At 50.2% G+C, this 20,798-nt stretch overlaps 1 protein-coding gene across 1 annotated transcript in view; it reads left to right on the plus strand.

The window, feature by feature from the left end:
• The window catches only part of TACC2 (transforming acidic coiled-coil containing protein 2), a 261,013-nt gene that overhangs the window by 143,106 nt on the left and 97,109 nt on the right, over positions 1 to 20,798 (plus strand). The window contains 1 exon segment of the mRNA XM_030940741.1: positions 7,740 to 7,874. Coding sequence (XP_030796601.1) covers positions 7,740 to 7,874 — 135 coding nt within the window.

Genomic DNA, 20,798 nt, shown 5'->3' on the forward strand with positions numbered 1-20,798 from the left:
CTGGGATTACAGGCGTGCACCACCATGTCTGGCTAATTTTTGTATTTTTAGTATAGATGGCGTTTCGCCACGACAGCCAGACTGGTCTTGAACTCCTGACCTCAGGTAATCTGCCTGCCTTGGCCTCCCAAAGTGCTGGGATTACAGGCGTGAGCCACTGCTCCCGGCAGAATTTTTTTTAATCAATAAAAAAAAAGTAGGGCTGGAGCATTTGCTTTAAGCCATCTGAGAGAAAAACAGAGAGCAAGCCTCACTCCTCCTTCCCTGTTGCCTGCTAATTCTTTGGTGCCCTGCCCTCTAGTTTCAAGAGCTCTTATTTTTCTGAGTAGCAGAAAAAGGAGAAGTCATCTCCATCTCTAAGGTATTTCTCAAATAAAATGAAAGGGATTTTGATGCACCCTTTCTCTATTGTTAATGCCACTGGAGGGCATCAAAATTTGCTTCCTTCCTCAGGGAAGAGCTGTGAAACTGCTTCAGGGGTTGAGCTAACCCTGGATGACAAAGAAAGCTGGGCCCAGATCTTCTAGAACTTTCTACAAATGACCACATTGCCTATGGCCACTTGTACTCTCATCTGTTCAGTATTTTCATTTTTTTAAAAAAGCAGAATGAGCCTGGGTAACGCTGCCTCTACAAAAATTAGCTGGGTATGGTGGTGCATGCCTGTAGTCCCAGCTACTCAGGACGCTGGGGTGGGAGATTGCTTGAGCCTGGAGGTGGAGGTTGCAGTGAGCAGAGACCAGGCTGAGAGCTGGGGTGACACAGTGAGGCCCATCAATGGTTTTTCAATGAAACCTTCCAGCTGCTGTACCACTGTGTATTAAACAGTGAAATGGGGCACATCCAGGAGCCTCCTGTGCTTTTCCCACAGTCAAGAATCTACGCAGAGAGGTCCCCTGAGAACTTGAGGACTCCCATCCACATAGCTGAAAAACTGCTCACCGGATTCGTGTCTGTGGGTTAGACTTCACTGTGCGTCAGAATCACCTGCTGACAACCCAGATTGCTGCCCTCTTCCCAGAGTCTGATTCAGGGGGGCTGCGAGGGGCCCAAGCCTGCATTTCTAATCCCTGGAGGGCCACCAGGTGAAGGCGGTGTTGTCCAGGCACTTGCTTTTCTCCTCACCTGTGAACAAGTGTGAGCAGTTCATCATAGCTCCTCAGGAAGGCAGACCCCAGGCCCAGCAGCTGAGGGCTGAAGTTTCTGATCCCTGACTTTGGACAGAAGGAGGTGGGGTAGCCCCTGCTGAGCGTCATAGCCTTACCAGAGAGTTTCCAGATTCGGGAGCAGAGTTTAAAATGGTCAGAAGTTGAAAGGCCAGGGAATTCATATTGACCACAGCTTCTATTTCTCGTCTCGCTTCCAAATCATGTAGTTTCTTTTATTTTTTTTCTGTCTGCACAATAAGATGTTTTTTGTCTTCCCTCGGGTATACATAAGTGAGTTCAACCACCTCACAAAGGTTAGTTGAACCTTTATTTAAGCAGGTGCCTTATTAAAAACTGAATGATAGGCTGGGCACGGTGGCTCACGCCTGTAATCCCAACACTTTGAGAGGCCAAGGCAGGTGGATCACCTGAAGTCAGGAGTTTGAGACCAGCCTGGCCAACATGGCAAAATCTTGTCTCTACTAAAAATACAAAAAAATTAGCTGGGCGTGGTGGCAGGCATCTGTAATCCCAGCTACTCGGGAGGCTGAGGCAGGAGAATCGCTTGAACCTGGAAGGCGGAAGTTGCAGTGAGCCAAGATCGTGCCATTGCACTCTAGCCTGGGCGACAGGAGTGAGACTGTCTCAAAAAATAAGCAAACAAATAAAAACTGAAGGATAAGGTGGAGGAATTATTTTCCGTTTAGAAAATAGATCTCCCAAAAGTCTTCTCTGAATAATAGAATTCCTTTGTACCCTTTAGAAGGTACTTTGACATTCATGAATCAAATTTGTGAAGCCGGCCGGGCGCAGTGGCTCACGCCTGTAATCCCAGCACTTTGGGAGGCTGAGGCGGGCGGATCACGAGGTCAGGAGATTGAGACTATCCTGGCTAACATGGCGAAACCCCGTCTCTACTAAAAAAAATACAAAAAATTAGCCAAGTATGGTGGCCGGCGCCTGTAGTCCCAGCTACTCAGGAGGCTGAGGCAGGAGAATGGCATGAACCCAGGAGGCGGAGCTTGCAGCCAGCCGAGATGGCGCCAAGGCAGTCTGGCCTGGGTGAAAGAGTGAGACTCCGTCTCAAAAAACAGAAGAAAAAAAATTGTGAAGCCAGTGACCAGTGTGCTGAGTAAATTGGGGTGCACCGTTACACTTCTGCAGAGCCTTTGAGTTTCCAGTGTCTGGCTGGCTGCTGTTGGGTTGAGCCACATGAATTGCCACGTTGGCAAGTGTCAAATATTGAGAATTTCATACGGTTACACAAATTTTGTTCTTGTTTTGGTTTTTTTGTGCTACTTGAGCTGCTTTATCTGTATAGGTAGATTTTGGCTTTCTGAATAAATAATCTTGGATATCAAAGATCACTTTCCTTTTATCCCTTGTGTCTCAACCCCTGTAGCCTCTGTACACCAGGACTCATCCCCAGAGAGCTCAGGACATAAGCAAGTCTTGCCCCTGGGCCCGCAGAGCTGCTGGTGATGACCAGGCATGGGGATTTATAATTTCGACGATCCAAGCCAGACCAAAGCCTTGCCTATGGTTTTGGGATGGTGTTTATCACTTTTCCCTTGGTGAATATTTTCCTTCCTGCTTAAGTTTTGCTTGGGCCAAGTTTGAAAATAATGTCCCTCCTCTGAGCACGGGCTCACTCTGTGAAGGTAACCTGGATAGACATGTGCCGGGGAAGAACTGAGCAGCCAGTTCGGGGTTAACTGCGCAGGAGCCCAGCGCCGGCTGGAAATCTGCACATCAGCTCGTTTGAGGCTGCTCGCTCTCTCACGTGACCTGGCTGGTGCTGGAACGCGCCGGTGGATCTCACCAGTGACCAGAAACGTCTGAACATGCCCTGCCTCGGAGCTTCCAGCCAATTCACAAGCACCTCTCAGCACCTTCTGATTTTGGCTTTGGGGCTTTTCAGTGGCTGCCACTGAGAGATGCCTGTTCTATCTCCCATTGCTGAGTCTCATTTTATCAAGTCCCAGGCCTCCGTGGGACTGGCTGTTCAGCATTTGTATCAACCAAGCCTGGCTCTCCAAACCCACAGTTTCATAGCACTTTCCTTTCTGCACTTTGCATCTCACCTTCAGCATGACCTGAGTCAAGCTTTAACGCTTGCCCTATTATGTGATCATGTGCACTTGGGGATTCGGGAAGAAAAAAATCAAGAGGCCTGGGAGGAAGGGCTGTTGTGCTAAATGCCTTCCAGATGGTGATGTGAAATGGGAGATAAGATGCTGTCGCCCATCTGGCCAACAGGACTGCTGTGTTCAGCCTGCACCTTGGGGGCTGTTATCACCCTGCCGTGACAGCCTGGGCCACTCTGGTGTTTGTCCTTGCACAAGGGCTTAATTTGGCAGCTCTAGCCGATCTCTGAAATGAAATTTGCTATCAGTTCAGTGAGGGATTTGCCTGGCAGGACTCAAAAGCCCTGAGCAGGAAATCAAAGGACAACAGCTGCTGATGGTGTCTCACTGCAGCCAGACCTGCAGGGCTGAATGCTAGCCCTGGAGCTGTGTGTGTGGCTGGAGACTGCAGCCGAACGGGCAGAGTGACCAGTTGTTGTTTGTGAGGACCTTAGCAAGGTGCTAACTTAGGGATAGCAAGCTCTTTGGATCCATCGTCTCTGATCCATTGGTAGTGGTTCTCTAGGGGTCTGTGTTGAGACGGACTCTGAGGTCTTGTCCAGCTAGGCTTAGCCGGAAAGAACGCCTTGATCAATAAATCATGGCTGTCTGCTAAAAGCGTGGTGGTTTCTGTGCTGTCAACTCTGTCCTAAACAAAAAGAAATAGCAGGTTATGGCTGGGCGCAGTGGCTCAAGCCTGTAATCCCAGCACTTTGGGAGGCCGAGACGGGTGGATCACGAGGTCAGGAGATCGAGACCATCCTGGCTAACACGGTGAAACCCCGTCTCTACTAAAAATACAAAAAACTAGCCAGGCGAGGTGGCGGCGCCTGTGGTCCCAGCTACTCCGGAGGCTGAGGCAGGAGAATGGCGTGAACCCGGGAGACGGAGCTTGCAGTGAGCTGAGATCTGGCCACTGCACTCCAGCCTGGGCGACAGAGCGAGACTCCGTCTCAAAAAAAAAAAAAAAAAAAATAGCAGGTTGAATTTAAATCAACATATCCTTCCTCTTTCAAAAATATAAATACTCTAGGTGAATTTGAATTCAGCTTCTTCGTTATTCTAATAAAGTTTGGAAAACGCTGATTAACTCCTTAAATGGAAAAAGCCATCCCAGACGTTTAGCCCCAGGCTCACTTCCCACCGGAGGAAGAGAGCAAGATAACAGGTGGAATGAGACCACAGAATGTGCGGACCCCATGTAGGTGCCCTGCTCTCTCTGGGCTGGGTTTGGCAGCTGTCTGGAAGGTTCTGCAAAGGCCTGGGATTGGTCCTGGGCGTTTGTTCAGGGGCCGACTTCCTGAGAACAATGTCTTTAAGAGGAGTCACTGGTGGTCACGGGAGGCTTGAATGCAGGCGGAGCTGACTGGGGTTGTTGGTGAGGAGCTGGCTGCCGGCTGCTGCTACCTGCTTGCTCAGTCTGCTTGAGCAACATTGCCTTCTGGCAGCTCAGGGGAAGTTTGAGGGACCTTGTTTAGGCTCCTGTAGGACCGGCTTCCGAATGCCGTGGAAAGTCAGGGAGGGCTTTCGTCAGTGGAAGGACCTGATCAGAACTTGAGTTGGGTCATTCTAGTGACTGTGGGGCCTTGGATCTGAGGGGACAAAATGGAAAGCAGGCACAGCAGGATAGCCCAGGAGTCCTGCTCAGAGAGGACGGATTCCAGAAGGAGGAGGTGACTCAGCAGGAAGGGGTGATGAGGGGCATGGGAATGAGAGAACTGGAAGTCAGTGCCAGGGCCTGGTGGGCTGATGGTGCCACTACCATGCTGGGAAAATTGGGGGAGGAGGAGGAGGGTCAGGAGGGAAGAGAAGTTCTGTTGGGCCCGGGAGGTGTCTGTGGGGGCCCATGTGTTAGCGCTTGGGCTTGGATGGTGAGTCACTGTTTCCTGGTGGGAGCCTGACCTCCTCGGCCCCTGGGTATGAGCCAACAGGCGGTGGAAGGAGGGGGGCGCCTTTCTTAAATGAGCTGTTGAGTCACACTTGTTTTGTGCCTTTGGCTAATGGGACCCAGCCAGTGCAGGAAGGGTGTGGCCATGGCAGTTGGGACCAACACAGGGAAGGGAGGAGGGAGCAGCCAGGTGGCCCCCAGGAAGAGGAGCAGCTGTGGGTGTTAAGGGCAGGCAGGGGAGCTTAGCGAGTGAGCCTTGGTTGTGCTGCCCCAGGGTGTTCTCAGAGATGGGGCAGGTGTAGCCTTGGGCATCTGCATCAGATGCCCGCAGAGTTGGCTTTGCTGTGATTAGCAGTGGGCCACATATCTAAGGTAGCATCTCCCCCTCCCCTCTGCCACCATTTTCTAAGACAGAGATCCTTCCTTGCAGTTTGATAAACAATACCCTTACAGAACCACAAACAATTCCACCTTTCCTCAATTTGCATTAAACTAAGTAAAATCTTGGTGGGATGTGTGTGGTGGAGGGAGGAGCACAGCCGTGTAATTTCTTGAGAAAGCAAAGTTAGACTAGTAGTTTTGCGTTTGTAAGTGGTCCATTTGCCGATTATGAGTACACGTCGGCCTCCAAAGTGCTAAATAGCTCTCTTAAGGAGCTCAAACACCCCTGGTAGTTTGCATTATTCATTTTGAGTCATTCTTTTATGAAATAATTAATTTTAGTCACTGCCCAAATTGTTACAAATAATAGTTTGACAAAGGAGGCCAGTCACTCCATCTGTAAACCCACTTCGCTGTTTTGCTGGGTTTCCTCCAAGCACTTGTAATTTTTGTTTCCCCATAGATTGGTCTGCTCTGGGCTTCCCTTGGTCGTTATTCCTTGGGCTCTGTTTTTCTCTGTTTGTGGGGCCCCAAGGGAGCAGGTAGCGTGGGTTCCAGCCCTGCCTCTGCTCCCACTCTTGGCTGCAGCCAGCTGGACACTTGGCAGCTCCCCCTCTGCCTGCTGTGGGCGGCCTGGTCCAGGGTTGGGATCCTATGTGGCCCCTGTCCTCATGGACCTCTGAGGCCAGGGTGGTGAGGGGCTGGGCAGTGCCTGCTGGACCTGCAGAATCTGCTAAGCTGTGTCCAGACTTATGGGCAAGACTGTGTCCTCTGTCCAGTGTGTGGTGTGAGCGCCTATGGCAGCTGCCCTTCAGACCAGGGTGCTGGCCTCTCAGGTGGACCTCGAGAAGATGGAGCGAGCAGACGTAGCAGTGCAGAAGCCCACGAAGCCTGGACTCCTGCAATCTGGGAGCTCCCTGCAGGTGTTTACCCCCAGAGGGAAGCAGTGATCCCTCACTGCAAGGGCTGTGATGCCACAAACCCCAGCTACCACCTCAGGCTGGGTTTCAGGCCCTCTGTAGTGAGTCCTCTATTCCGCCTGGCTACCCCAAGACACCTTCAGCCTGGCCAGTCCCACTGTGGACAGGAGCACGGATGGCTGGAGAGGCGGGGAGGGCACCAGCCTGAAAGCTGTTCCCAGGCTTTAGTCTGTGGAGGCCATTGCTAGCATTGCTTTTTGCCAGCGGGGAAAATCAGAACCTCTTCTGCATTGCGTGCCTAAGCCTTTTGGCTTTTGTGGGGAGTGGTCTCCAGTGCTACCCCTGGAGGCCCCTGCACACTGTGGTTCCCCAGTTGTCCAGCAGGGGGCACTCGTTCCCTGCCCGAGGGCCATACTCCGGCTCTGAAACTCATTCCTCCCCCCAGGACACGGGTGGCCCAACTGGTCCCGGGGCAGGTTCCCGAATTACCCCATCAGCCTTTTCCCCTGGATTTTTCTCAGCCTTGGGATTTGCGGGCAAAGCTCGGGGAATTTGTAAAGTTGTATTTTGGTTCTCACCTCATAGAGTTTTATTTCCTATCAAAAACGAATAGAAATCATCATAAAAAAAATCCTCTCCTCGGCCGGGCGCGTTGGTTCCGCCTGTAATCCCAGCACTTTGGGAGGCCAAGGCTGGTGGGTCACGAAGTCAGGAGATTGAGACCATCCTGGCTAACACGGTGAACCCCGTCTCTACTAAAAATACAAAAAATTAGCTGGGTGTGGTGGCGGGGGCCTGTAGTCCCAGCAACTCGGGAGGCTGAGGCAGGAGAATGGCGTGAACCTGGGAGGCAGAGCTTGCAGTGAGCCGAGATTGTGCCACTGCACTCCAGCCTCGGCGACAGAGCGAGACTCTGTCTCAAAAAAAAAAAAAAAAAAAAAAAAAAAAACCCTCTCCTCTAAATAAAACTCAAACGAGAAAACTCACATAGCGTGTCCCGGACACCTGAGCTGCCTCTGTTAAAGAAACCCCGTTTTGCAGGAGCCTAAGAAGGGAGGAGCTTAAGGGCCTGGCCTGGGAGCCGCTTTGTTGCAGCCACAGGCCCTGCTGTGTAGAAGTGGAGGCCTGGGTGGGGAAGCTGGGGAGCCCTGTGATGGGGCTTAAAGAGTCCATTCCATGTGTGGGCGGGTGGGTTGGGTGGGGTGAGTGGGGCCTGATGAATGTGCCATTAATGAGCCCAGCCCCATGTGGAATAATTCCCTCATTGTGTCCCCAGCATCTCCCCAGCTGCTGCCCGTGCGGGTCTTGCTCCCTCGGCTGCAGAACACACAACTTCGCCTTCTGCCCCAGCTGGTGACGGAGTAGAAGCTTCTCCTCCCTCCTGCCCAGATCCGGCCAAGGACCTCAGCAGGTATGGTGCAAGCCCCCCTCCACAGCAGCTGCCCCTGGAGAGCAGGGGCTTGGTGGTCTCTGCCTCCTAGGTCTTGGGGTGAGCCGCATTTAGGATGGTAACAAGGCGGTGACCATCTGGCCCTATGAGACCATGTCTTTCTGGCCCTTTGGGCCGTAGCCAATATCAGGTTTACCTCATGTCACGGTGGGAAGCATGGTGTGAGCGAGTGTGTTAGGGTTTTGCAGAGAAACAGAGCCAATAGGATGGATGCATAGATGGATGGATGATCTATATGTGTGTGTATTTATATGTGTATATATATGCAGAGAGAGGGATTTATTTTAAGGGATTGGCTCATGTGACTGTGGGAGCTAGCAAGTCTGAAATAATGCAGGGTAGGCTGGCAGGCTGGAGAGTAGGGAAGAGTTGATGTAGCAGAGCCTGAAGGCCATCTGCTGGCAGAATTCCCTTTTCCTTGGGGGAGGTCAGTCTTTTTCCTTTAAGGCCTTCAACTGATGGGATGAAGTCCACCCACATTATAGCAGGTAATCAGCTTGACTCAAAATCTACTGATTTAAATATTGATCTCATCTAAAAAATATCTCCACAGTGAAACTGAGACAGGTTGTGTCAAATATCTGGGTTCAAAGGGCCAGCCAAGTTGACACATAAAGTGAATGATTAGAGCAAGTCTTTGGAACTCCTGTTTCCATACAAGCAGTTGGTTTTGATTATAAATCATTAAAGCCTCCTAAAGAGCATTCTTGGACAATATTTTGTGGAAAACCAAATGCACCTGGGTGTGCTGAGAACGGCAGGCCTTGGTCCTCAGGGAGCTCCTGCTGGCTGGGAAGCGTACAGTGCTGAAAGCTAATCCGTGGTAGAGGGCAAGAATATAAGGGTTGCCCAAAGCATAGACAACAGCTGCCAAACCAGAGTGTCCGAAAGTAGTAGAGAAATCAGAGGAAGGGAACATCGCCGCATGCAGATGATATTCTAGAATACTGGGTAATAGTAGGGGGAGCCTAGAGCTGGACCAGAGTCTGCCTTACTGGATGATGCCACTCAGACCATTAAACTCTTCTCTGTCCTGTATCTCCTGGCATCTCCCTGCAGCTCTGTTGGTCCTGAGTCCCAGAGGGACTTTCCATCCTTCAGATTGTTATGCATTTGTTCCACCCCTTTTGGATCCACCACAGTGCCTGGTCTATACCATAATTCTTGGCTCAAGGACAAGGAAATGTATGGGAGGTCTGCTTTTCTGCTGATGAGATAGCACAAGCAGAGAGCAGGAACATCCCCAGGTGTTTGGGGAGACATCCTTGCTTTGCTTTGGACATAGTAGGTGCTCAACCAAAATGTGTTGGAGAAAGAAATACAATTACTCTTCTCAAATATTCTGCCCTTCAGTTTCTTACAAAGGTAAACATAAATCCACCATATGACCCAGCAATCTCCCTTTTAGATATTTACCTATGAACAATAAAAATATATGTCTACCTAAAAACTTGTACGCATGTAGTCTTCATAATTGCCCCAAATTTGAAACAACCCAGGTATCTATCCACTGGTGAAAGGATCAACAAATTGTGGTATGTCTATGCCAAGGAATATTACCCATAAAGAGCAACAAGCTATTGATTCATGCAACTAAATTGATGAATTTCAATGCGTTAGGCTAAGTGAGAAAGGCTGGACTCAAAAGACTACATTCTGCATGATTCAGTCTAGATGAGATTCTGGAAAAGGAAAAACAATAAGGAATGGAAAACAGATCAGTGGGCACTGGAGGCTGGGATTTGTATTGACTACAAATGGGCATGAAGGGATCTTTGTGGGGGTGATGGGAATGTTCTGTAAACTTTGTGAAATTATATACCTAAAAAGAGTGAATTTTACTATTTTTTGGTGTGTAAGTTATACCTCATTTTTTTTAAAAAAAGAACTTATTCAAGGGCTAGAGTAGATTTTTGATGAAATATAAAATAAACATTCCAACTTCCAGACCTTTTAAGCTGATGCAGTCTTAGGGTCAGAGAGCATCTCTGGTGCCCATTTGCTCTCTGTTTTTCTTTCCAGAGGTCAGATGGGCTCACGGCTCTCAACCTGTCATACAGGGCACACTGGGCGATCTCACCTTTAGCCCTGGAGCCCGCTGTGTGGGTTGCTTCTGAATCTCATTCCTTTACACATCTGAGCATTCAGCAACATGAACTTGGGATTACCCTGGGCCAATCACTGTGCTAGGGACAGGACTCAGAGGTCCGGAAGACAGGCACCGTCCTGCCCTCGAGGAGCATCCAGTGTTGGAAGATAGGGAGCGATCAGTTACTGGGGAGAAGTGCAGCACCCTGCGTGGATGCAACGCACAACCTCACTTAGTCTGGGTAGCTGAGGATGGCTTCCCAGGGAAGCGACTGAGAGCTTAAGCTGTGTGGGTTTAGGCGTGGGCTGGGCTGGGGGTTGCTGAAGATACTGGGAAGACAATAGATATTGCTGGGGAGGAATAGTACGTGCATGGACCCTGAGGTCCATCTCAAAAAAAAAAAGTTATTGATATATTGATACATCTTTCTTATAACAACTGAAGTCTATAGTTGCTATGGTTTGAGTATTGGTCACTTCCAAAACTCATGCTGAAACTTAACCCCCAATATGGCAGTATTGAGAGGTGAGGCCTTTAAGAGGTGATTGGCTTATGTGGCTCTGCACTCATGAATGGGTTAATCCATTCATGAATTAATGGATTGCTGAGTTATCATGGGAGTGTGACTGGTGGCTTTATAAGAAGAGGAAAAAAGACCTGAGCTAGCGTACTCAGCCTCCTTGTTATAGGATGCCCTGAACCACCTCCAGACTCTGTAGAGCCCCACTAGCAAGAAGGCCCTCACCAGATGCAGCCCCTTGACCTTTGACTTCTCAGACTCCATAACTGTAAGAAAACAACTACTTTTCTTTATAAGTTATCCAGTTTCAGGTATTCTGCTATAAGCAACAGAAAGTGGACTAAGACAATAGTTTATTCATGTTTTCTTAGTTTTTCCCTAATGTCCTTTTTCTGTTCCAGGATCCCATCCAGGACACCACATTTCCATTTTGTTTCTGTAGGTGCCTCTTGGCTGTGGCAGTTTCTTCTTAGACTTGCCTGGCTTTTGATGACCTTAAAAGTTTTGAGTTCTGGTCAGGTATTTAGTAAGATGCCCACTATTGGAATTTGTCTGATGCTTTTCTCATGATTGGACTGGGCCTGTGGATTTTGGGAGGAATAACAGAGATCAAGTGTCATTTTCATCACATCCTATCAAGGGTACATACCATCAACATGACATATCACTGCTGACATTGACCTCAGTTGCTTGGCTGAGGTCATGTTTGTTGAGTGTCTCCACTGTAAAGTTACTTTTTTTTTTTTTCTGAGACAGAGTCTCACTCTGTCACCCGGGCAGGAATGCAGTAGTGCGATCTTCATTCATTGCAACCTCCACCCCAGAGGCTCAAGCGATTCTCCTGCCTCAGCCGCCTGAGTAGCTGGGATTACAGGCTCCCGCCACCACGCCTGGCTAATGTTTGTATTTTTAGTGGAGTCAGGGTTTCACCATGTTGGCTAGGCTGGTCTCAAACTCCTGACCTCAAGTGATCCGCCCGCCTCGGCCTCCCACAGTGCTGGGATTACAGGCGTGAGCCACTGCGCCCCACCAAGTTCCTTTTTTCCTCCCCTTTCAGTGCTGTAGTCTGTGGAAGGAAGTCACTATGTGCACACTTAAAGGGTGGGGAGTTGCGCTCCTCCTCTGTTAGAGCAGAACATCTACAGAGTTATTTAGTTTTTCTGTGCAGGAGATTTGTCTCTTCTCCTTCATTTATTAATCATGTATTTATATCTGTGTGGACTCCTGGATATTCATTTTATTATTTGGGTTATAATCCAATACTACGTTATTTCATTGCTCCGATCGTAGCAGCTTTGGTCATGGGCTCCGTGGACTTTCTTTTAAGAGCGTCCAGAAGCCCCAAGGCAGTGCAGTGATATGATGGGATGTGCATTGTTAAAGACCTGGCTAGCTGCCTGCCAAGACAGGAGTGGTTTTAGGATTGAGGCTCGCATTTCCTGGGGCTCCCTAACAGCTGTGGTTCCATCACCTTCAGTGTAATCTCCACCTCGACTCTCTCCACAGCTGCTTTCAACCATGGGGCCATGGCCTGGATCCAGGGATCCAATAAACCGTGTTTTTTTCCCTTTGGATGAGATCCTGGAGGTTTTCAAAGCAAGTTTCAAAAATGTTAGCTTGAACATTTCATTTCACTGAAATGGAAGTCGTTATTCACCCAGCCTGAGCCAGAAATTTTTTTTTTTTTTTTTAAGGCGGAGTTTTGCTCTTGTAGCCCAGGCTGGAGTGCAGTGGCATGATCTCTTCTCACTGCAACTTCCACCACCTGGGTTCAAGCAATTCTCCTGCCTCAGCCTGCTGAGTAGCTGGGATTATAGGCACCCGCCACCACACCTGGCTAATTTTTGTATTTTTAGTAGAGACGGGGTTTCACCATGTTGGCCAGGCTGGTCTTGAACTCCTGACCTCAGGTGATCTGACCGCCTCAGCCTCCCAAACTGCTGGGATTGTAGGCGTGAGCCACCATGCCCAGCCCTGGGTCAGAATTTGAGGTCCTGGTTGGACTCTTGATTTGGAAATGCATCTTCCATGGGTTCCTGCCTCTAGCCGGGCATCTCCTGTTGGAGCCAGTGTGCCTTCTGGGTGTTATGCACAGGCAGCTGCAGTGCCCACCACATCTGTGGCTTTGTCTTCTCTCCTTGGGCTTGGAGGGGAGCAGCGAGGCAGTGAGACCTGGTGGATTGACAAAGAAAGCCCAGGGCACGTCTTATTAGAGAATCGACAGATGCTCTGTTCTTGCAGACATGCTGGGTGACTTCCTGCTGCCTCTTCCTGCTTCTCACGGCTGCTGTGGAAACGATGACACAATCCCACATTTCCAGTGCAAACGGCTTTTCTCCAGGAGTTTTCACACTCCCCTCCCCCACTCTCATTGGTAATCATGAGGCCATAGGCCTTGGGGAAAACAGATGTGACTTAGGGAGAAAAGCGAGGTTCTGGGAAGGAGAGAGAGCTTCAAGTCTCTGCCTCCTAACCCTGCCTGGGAGGGAGACCATTGCTGCAGTGACCACGATTCTGATGGGCCTTCCTTTCCCCTCCAGTGTAGCCTGAGGCCTTGTGGGGTCAGCAGGTCACCCTGACTTTTCCAGAACTATCAGCTCTTTGGAGAGCAGTACGAGGCTGAAGTCAGGCCAGGGGTCTGATGATAAGAATTTGCAGGAATACAAGTTGAAAGCCCTAACCTCACCAAGGCAGCCACAGCTGACCTCTGGGGGCTTGTGGCAAAGAGCCTGGTGTGTTGGACCTGAGCTGAGTGGGTGTGAGCCCACGCAAGCATCATCTCTGTTCAGAGTTGGCCTCTCACTCCCTACTGCGGACAGCTGTCCCCTAGGAATTGGTGACTTGGAAACCTGGCCAAGGGCTGTCTGGATAGACCCGGGAGAAACGGGATGGGAGAAGCCGCTGAGCTTCTTGCAGGGAGGAAGCTGGATCCCTGGTGCTGGGCAGGAGGCCCAGCAGACACCCCTTGAGAAAATGCTGCCCTGACCTGCAGCCTGTGTCGGCTGCGGCCTTGGCTCTTGAGGCTTTCCTGTGAGGTACCCCCACACTCCCGGCACCACCCGCCCTGGGCAGCCTGCCCCAAATTGCTCCCTTCCCTCCGTCAACACTTCTCCAAGACCCGAGAGTTTTTCCTGCGCAGGAGGGGAAGAGCAGAAACCTCCCCATTCCCTCCACCCGAGTTAGAGAAGTGAGCCCTTTGGAAAACATGATGCATCTTCGCTCTGGAGCCAGTTCGCCAGCCCGCTCCCCAGCGCGGCACTTTGCCTTGTAGGCGGGGTGCGGATGAGCCTCTTGGCCTCACCAGGGAAAGGGGCTGGGTTGTTGGGCTGAGGGTCTCTAGGGATTAGATTCTGCACTGACCAGACTGGGCTCTCGTGGCATCATTCCTTCGTTACGCAGGTCAAGTTTCCATTGTTCTTTTGCCTTTAAGGCCCACTGGGTCCAGGGCAGACAGCATAACTACCCTGAGCCACGTCACCGGCCGGTGAGACGCACGGGGGCATGGATGGTATCCCGGCGCCTGCTCAGTCTCCGTAATGTGAGCTGCAGCGGAGCGGGTGCTGGGCCGGCCGGCTGGCTTCAGCCTGAGGAGCAGGAGCAGAGGGCGTCAGTTAGAGTGTGGCCTCCTCAGTCCCGTGGGCCCAGGTCTGCAGTTCTTTTCTTTCTTCTGGTAGGGGAGGGGAAGGAGAGCCGTCAGCAGCGAGGCTCCTTGGCCCTACTCTGGGGGCACAGCTGGGAGAAGCTGCAAAACTTCAGCTTGTGACGCCATCTGGGCTGCAGTCCCACGGCCCCTAGAGCAGCTGGGAAGGGGATCCCGCCCCGAAGTGGGGCTCAGGGAGGAACATATGGGCAGGAGTCTGAGAGCGCGGCTGGACACGCTCAGCACAACACTGCTGGGTGGAAGGTTCCAAGGCAGTGTGGGGTCCCTTCTTGCCCTGAATAGGGGCAGCTGAGGCCAGGAGCCCACCCTCCTTCCCCAGCACGGCTGCCCAGGGACGGCCTTCAGCTGCCACTTGATGGTTTAGGTGCTTGCACTCCAGGAGGCTGCGTTCCTTCCAAGCCAAATGCGTACTCTCGAGCCCTCAGACCCAGTGGAGGTGCAGAAAGAGGGGTGACCAGGAGACGGCCGGTCACAGAGTGTCCCAAAGGAGGTAGAGAAATAGACCCCCAAACCAAGGGAGGCAGGGCCCAGGGAGGTGGGGTGGGATGGGATATGGTACGAGCATGTGTAGCTCGGGACCCCACCTTGCCGGAGTGCCGCCCCGTGTTGATGAGTCAGTTTCTTTAATACTTGGCTGGCAGGAGAAGGACCTGCTGAGCCCTGGACTCTAGGTGGAGTCATGCAGTATTCCTCGGTCCTCTCTTCTGCTTTGTTTGCGTTTTTTTGATCCTGCCAGCCAGCCTCTCAGCAGATACATCCCAGTTGATTCTGTGCCACTGACTATTCAGAATGTGACGCAGGGGAAGGAGCATGAAGTTGGAAAGACATGCCTATTTACCAGCTGTGTGATGTGGCGTAAGTTACTTGACTACTCTGAGCCTTGGTTTACCCATCTTTAAGGTGGGGCTAGTGGTACCCACCTCTTGGGGGTTATTGTGAGTAGTAAATATACACGAAGAATGTAGCTCAGTGTTTGACAAGTAGGAGGCATTGAATTCATATTCCCCCTGCTCCAACTCCCAGCAGTGATGGGGAAAAGGAAGCAGACAGAGAGAGCTGTTCTGGAAACAGAAAAATACAACATGATAAACTTAACATAATACAACATGATAAACTCTCCAATAGAGCTGAGAACAAAAGACCTCAAGAGAAGGGAGCACCTGACTCTGCCTGGAGAAGTTGGGAAGGCTTTCCAGAGGAGGCAGCATCACCACTGAGTTTTGCAACATGACTAGGTGTTTGCTGAGAGTAAAGAAGGGCAAAAGTGCTTCAGGGAAGAGGAACCAAATGTGCCAAAGCTTGGCGTGTGGCGAGGCCCGGCAGATTCAGGCAACAGGTCAGGGAGGAACTGAAGGGACTGGAGGGAGGTACAGCAGTCTCGGACAGAGCAGCAGGGTGAGCAGCCAAGGTGGCCATAGTCCTCAGATTTAGAGGGGCCTGCAGCTGGACTGGGGAGTTTGCTGGTGCCCAAGAAGTGCAAAGAAACATGTCTTCTCTTTTCAAGCAGGGGAGAGTCAGGATGGAATTTAGTTTGGGGAAATACCTCTGGTGGTGAGGAGGAGGGTGGGTGCAGGAGAGGTCAGAGGGCCTTGTGGAAATTGTTACTGTGGTCCAGGTGGGAGACAGTGGTGGCCTGAACTAAAGCAGTGGCCATGGGGATGGAGGGTACCTGGCTCTGTCTTTGTGCCTTGCATTCATCCATTCACCAACATTGATTGAGCATTTGCTCTGTGCAAGGTTGAAGGCAGGTGCTGGAGATACAGTGGTGACCCTGCAACGTGGGCCACAGTCTGTCTGAGGGTGACACTGCAGAGATGGCTACTCCCAGGCTGCGCTGTGGCTGGGCAGGGGCTCGGTGGGACGAGTTGCCCTGGGCAACTTGGCACCAACATTTCCTCCCCTTACTGCCCAAGGCTGGGGCCCAGGTCGAGGGGTCTAATTCCCCATGTGGTTCCACCAAACATGGAGACCTTGGAATATTCTCCTGGGCTAAGAGGCAAAGGATGGTGGCTCTTTGCGGATGATTTGCCCACCTTGTGCCCCACCTTGGTGTCCCTGCTCCCATCTCTGTCTAAATACCATCACTGAGCTTCATTTCCTGGCTTTGCAGAAAGAATTACAGGGTCCTGCCTGCCTTTCTTGGGTTTAGATAATGGGGCTGAAAGCCGATGAACAAAATCAGAATGATTTCTTAAAGAGGGATGGAAGATCAAGCAACAACAACAACAAAAAGAAATAAGCAAACAAAAATGAAAGGGGAAGTCTTCCAGGTTGGAGGACCTGCAGCCTGGCCAGAGTGGCTTTGCTGAAACCACAGGGAGAAGCTTAACATTGTGGCCAGTACACACGTCCTAACCCCATGTGCGTCCATGATTGACATGGAACGTCCCTTACTTGGTGGGCTGCAGTGATACTCTATTCCATTCCATTCCATAAACGCGTGTTGACACGGCTGACTTGATGATATGATTCCCTGGTGCATTGTCCCTGCTTCATTTCCAAGAGGAGGCAGCTTGTCCCGAGGTTGGCACGTGGTACCTGCAGTGCCTCTGCCAACACAGCCTGAGACATCTGTCCAGACTGACGTAGTTGGGGAAGTGGGCTGAGCCATCCTGCATCCTCACTCTCTGTGGCCAGAACGCTGACTGTTGCAGCGCTGTTTGGCAGGACTCAGGGTGGGAGCTGGGACCTTGTGGAGAAAGGATAGAGAGCAGCATAATAGGCTGTGGCTGGGATTGGGTTTCAGGTTCTCCCTGGAGCATCACAGAGTGGCTGTAGTTTTCTTCCTTTTTGTGATGACATCTGGCCTTTATTGAGTACTTTCTATGTACCAGGCACCGAGAGCCATGCTTTTGATATATATTTCTTTCTTTCTTTCTTTTTTTTTTTTGAGATGGAATCTCACTTGCTCTGTCTCCCAGGCTGGAGTGCAGTGGTGTGATCTCGGCTCACTGCAGCCTCTGCCTCCCGGGTTCAGGCGATTCTCCTGCCTCAGCATCTTGAGTAGGTGGGATTACAGGTGTAGGTCACCACGCCTGGCTCAGTTTTGTATTTTTAGTAAAGTCAGAGTTTCACCATGTTGGCCTAGCTTGTCTCAAACTCCTAACATTAGGTGGTCCTCCCACCTCCCAAAGTGCTGGGATTACAGGCATGAGCCATAGTGCCTGGCCCGATACATATTTCATCTCATTTAATGTGCGTAACAGCCCTGTCAGGGAGATATTCTTACTGTGCCCGTTTTATAGATGGGACAGCTGAAGGCCAGCAAAGTCAGACACTGGCCGAGGTCCCAAGCTCTGAGGCCAAAGCTGTGGCGGGAACCATTTGGGTTGGGTCCTTTCATATCTGTGGACTCCTCCAGGGAGCTTTCCAGCCTCTAACTCCTCTGCCTGATTGAAGCCCTCGGGCTTGGGGTCTCAGAGATGCTGTGAGAGTCAGTGAAGCAGGGACACCAGGTCCTCCTTGGGCCAACGTGATTTCTTGTTTTTTCACAAAACAGCCACAGCAGCAGCCACAGCTAAACATGTATTGAGCACTTGTTGTATGCCTGGCACTGCAGTACCTCGGGCTTTTTCACATATTATCTCATTTAAACCTCGCAACCTCCATGTCATGGAAGAGGAACTGTTACTGTTTTCATTGCACAGATGAGAAAACGGAAGCACAGAGGCCTAATAACTTGTCAGGGTCAGCTTAAGGATGCCAGTGAGTGAAAAATGTCCCTTGCTTTCTATTCATCTTTTTGACTTAAGTGTCTGAGGAAGAGAGTTTAATTCAAACCTTATTGCTGAGCGCCCAACCTGTCTTCCCCGGCTCCCCAATCACAAAAACAAACAAGATCTGCTGCTAGGGAGATTGTTGAGGTCAGGGAGACTGGGGAACTGGCTCTGGGCTCTGCATGTGGTACCTGGGGTCTCTTTGCAGCCCTGGAAGGGCTCATCCTAGGGAGGACCTCCTTGAGTTGCCTTCAGCCCTGGCCTCAGCTGGAAACAGTTTAGATGTTTGCCTTTCTCCTCTGTGTCTGCAAGTACAGCTCTGTTTACCCATTTCTCCATTCATACCCCCATAGTTATTGAGGGTTTCCAAGGGCCTGATGCCGGGCCAGGCTCCCTCTTGGAGCCAAACTTGCGGCTGCTAGGACAAAGGAGCCGTCACATACTGGGGCATGGGTGTGTGTATAAAGTGGGTTTAAGATCATAGGCACAGGCAGGTTCCAAGGCAGGCAGTCACTGCACAGGGGAAATGCTTATGCAAAGTAGCAACCCTTCATGTCTTCCTGGTGTCATAGTTTAAAGAGATGCAGAAAAATATGTAAATATGCCATGCATTTATTTTTTGCCAAACTGATGCCTAATAGCCTCTGCAAGCTGTTAGGAAACCTTGTCATGCCTGTGTCCTGCTCTCCCTCACAACAATTCCTCAGCTCAGCAAAGATCAAGCAGGAATTTGGTCAGTCTATTGTCACAGGAAGATTTTCTTCCCATGTACACATCAACTGCTAAAGATCTGAGAATTTGGGAAAAACAATCTCTTATCTTCAGACACAATTATATATTAATTGCAGATGGCCACAGTTAGGCAGGAGGTAGAGGGAATTATACCGACAGGGCCTCTCAGATGGTTATGGAAAAAGGGAAATATTTTTAGGGCTTGCTAACACACATGCAGGCGCACACACACCCACCCACGCGGACACGCTCATTCACTTACTCTGCCCACGGACTTTATGCTATCAATAGATGCTCATGGATGCTATTTCTGTCCTGGCTTTCTGGATTTCTGTTCCTTCATGGAGCCTTGAGTCAGCAGTTCTGATCCTCAGCGCCTGGTTTTTGCTGCCTGGCTCACAAGTAGGGCAGCCCTGTGCCAGGTTCTGTCTCGATTGCTGCCGGCAGGCGTGGGAAGAAATTTGCCCCAGATGCTGCAAATTCACCCCAGGGCAGTCACAGGTAGCCGCTGTCTCTGCTCAAAATGAGGGAAGGACAGAGAGGCGTGGAGGTTCTGCGTTAGCTTTCTGTACTTTCATCTTGGAAGCATCTCCACCACTGGGCCACTGAGGGGAGCCCCTCCCACCACAGAGGCACAGATCCGCCCTTCTCAACCTGCTTCTCCAGTCTGGACTCAGAAACCAGCTTTGCTGTTGATTTTGGCAGCTGGGAGACCCCATCTCTGTTTACACCCAAATGTTTTCCTTAAAAGGTCTTTTATTCCTCGTACAAAGTAGCCTATAAAACCAGTGACTTAAAACTGTAGAGGAACTCAGTGGATTAACACATCAACATTCAAACCAAATGCAATATTAAGCCTCTTTAAACAAGAACCAAAATATTTTTGTGGTGCTTACTGAATTTTCTGTTCTTCCTGGAAATAGTTTCCCGAGAAGAAAGATGTACAACACTGGTTATGTTTTTGATCCTAGACAGATGCAGTCACCTGGCTTAGGTGAGAGTGTTGGCTCTATCTTCTCAGGTTTAGAATGGAACTGGGCTTTATTTCGAAGTAGCAACCTGAACTTTAGAGGTTGAGATTTTATTTGGCCACGTGTCTGCTGTGGGCCACCTTCTTGATTTTTGCCTGTGATCTTAAACCCAGTTTATAAAGGTAGTTACAGGAAGGACATCTGGGTTTTCTGAAGGAAACTGTTAACTGAGAAAGGCCACTTAAATGAGTACACTTAATAAATCAAAAGTTTTATGGTAATAGTGGGAAAAACTTTTTTTTTTGTTTTCTTTTTGAGACGGAGTCTCACTCTGTCGCCCAGGCTGGAGTACGTGGTGCAATCTCGGCTCACTGCAAGCTCCGCCTCCCAGGTTCACGCCATTCTCCTGCCTGAGCCTCCCGAGTAGCTGGGACTACAGACGCCCACCACCACGCCCAGCTAATTTTTTGTATTTTTAGTAGAGACAGGGTTTCACCGTGTTAGCCAGGATGGTCTTGATCTCCTGACCTAGTGATCCGCCCGTCTCGGCCTCCCAAAGTGCTGGGATTACAGGCGTGAGCCACCGCGCCCGGCCAGTAGTGCGAAAAACGTTTTTAAGACTTCACTCTGAAAAGAAATGAAAAATTAAGAAAATGATTTTATTTTATATTTAACAAAATGTAGATTTTAATGGTAACCACATGTTAATGCTTAGAATGAACAAAGGATTTGGGCAGATGTTTATTTATTTATTTATTTATTGCCAGATTTTCAATGCTGCGTATTCTTCACTTCACACCTGACTTCAGCTTAAGCAACAGGGTCACTCTTTCAGAAACAGTTCTGAGGGCTTCTCTTGGTTCTTTCATCTTCACGTTCTCTCTTGGAAGCCACCTTCTGTCCTCATCCTGGCTGAGTTTCTCTTCTTCAGTTGCTCACAGGTCTGACTGTGCCAGCTGACTGACCCTTTCTTACAGCTTTGGGGTAGGTTTTGAGCAATTATCTGGTGTCACTTTAATTGACTCCATGACATCCTCCTCCTTCTTCCAGGTTTGCAGTTTTGCTTTCTGGTTGTTGGCACTGTATATTTGCTCCTTCAATCAGCAAGAGACTGCCAAAGACTAGACTTGTGAGGACATGACTGGGTGCAGTGTCTCACGTCTGTAGTCCCAGCACTTTGGGAGGAGAAGGTGGGT

The sequence above is a fragment of the Rhinopithecus roxellana genome, chromosome 11 (genome assembly GCF_007565055.1).
Source record: "Rhinopithecus roxellana isolate Shanxi Qingling chromosome 11, ASM756505v1, whole genome shotgun sequence".
NCBI lineage: Eukaryota > Metazoa > Chordata > Mammalia > Primates > Cercopithecidae > Rhinopithecus > Rhinopithecus roxellana.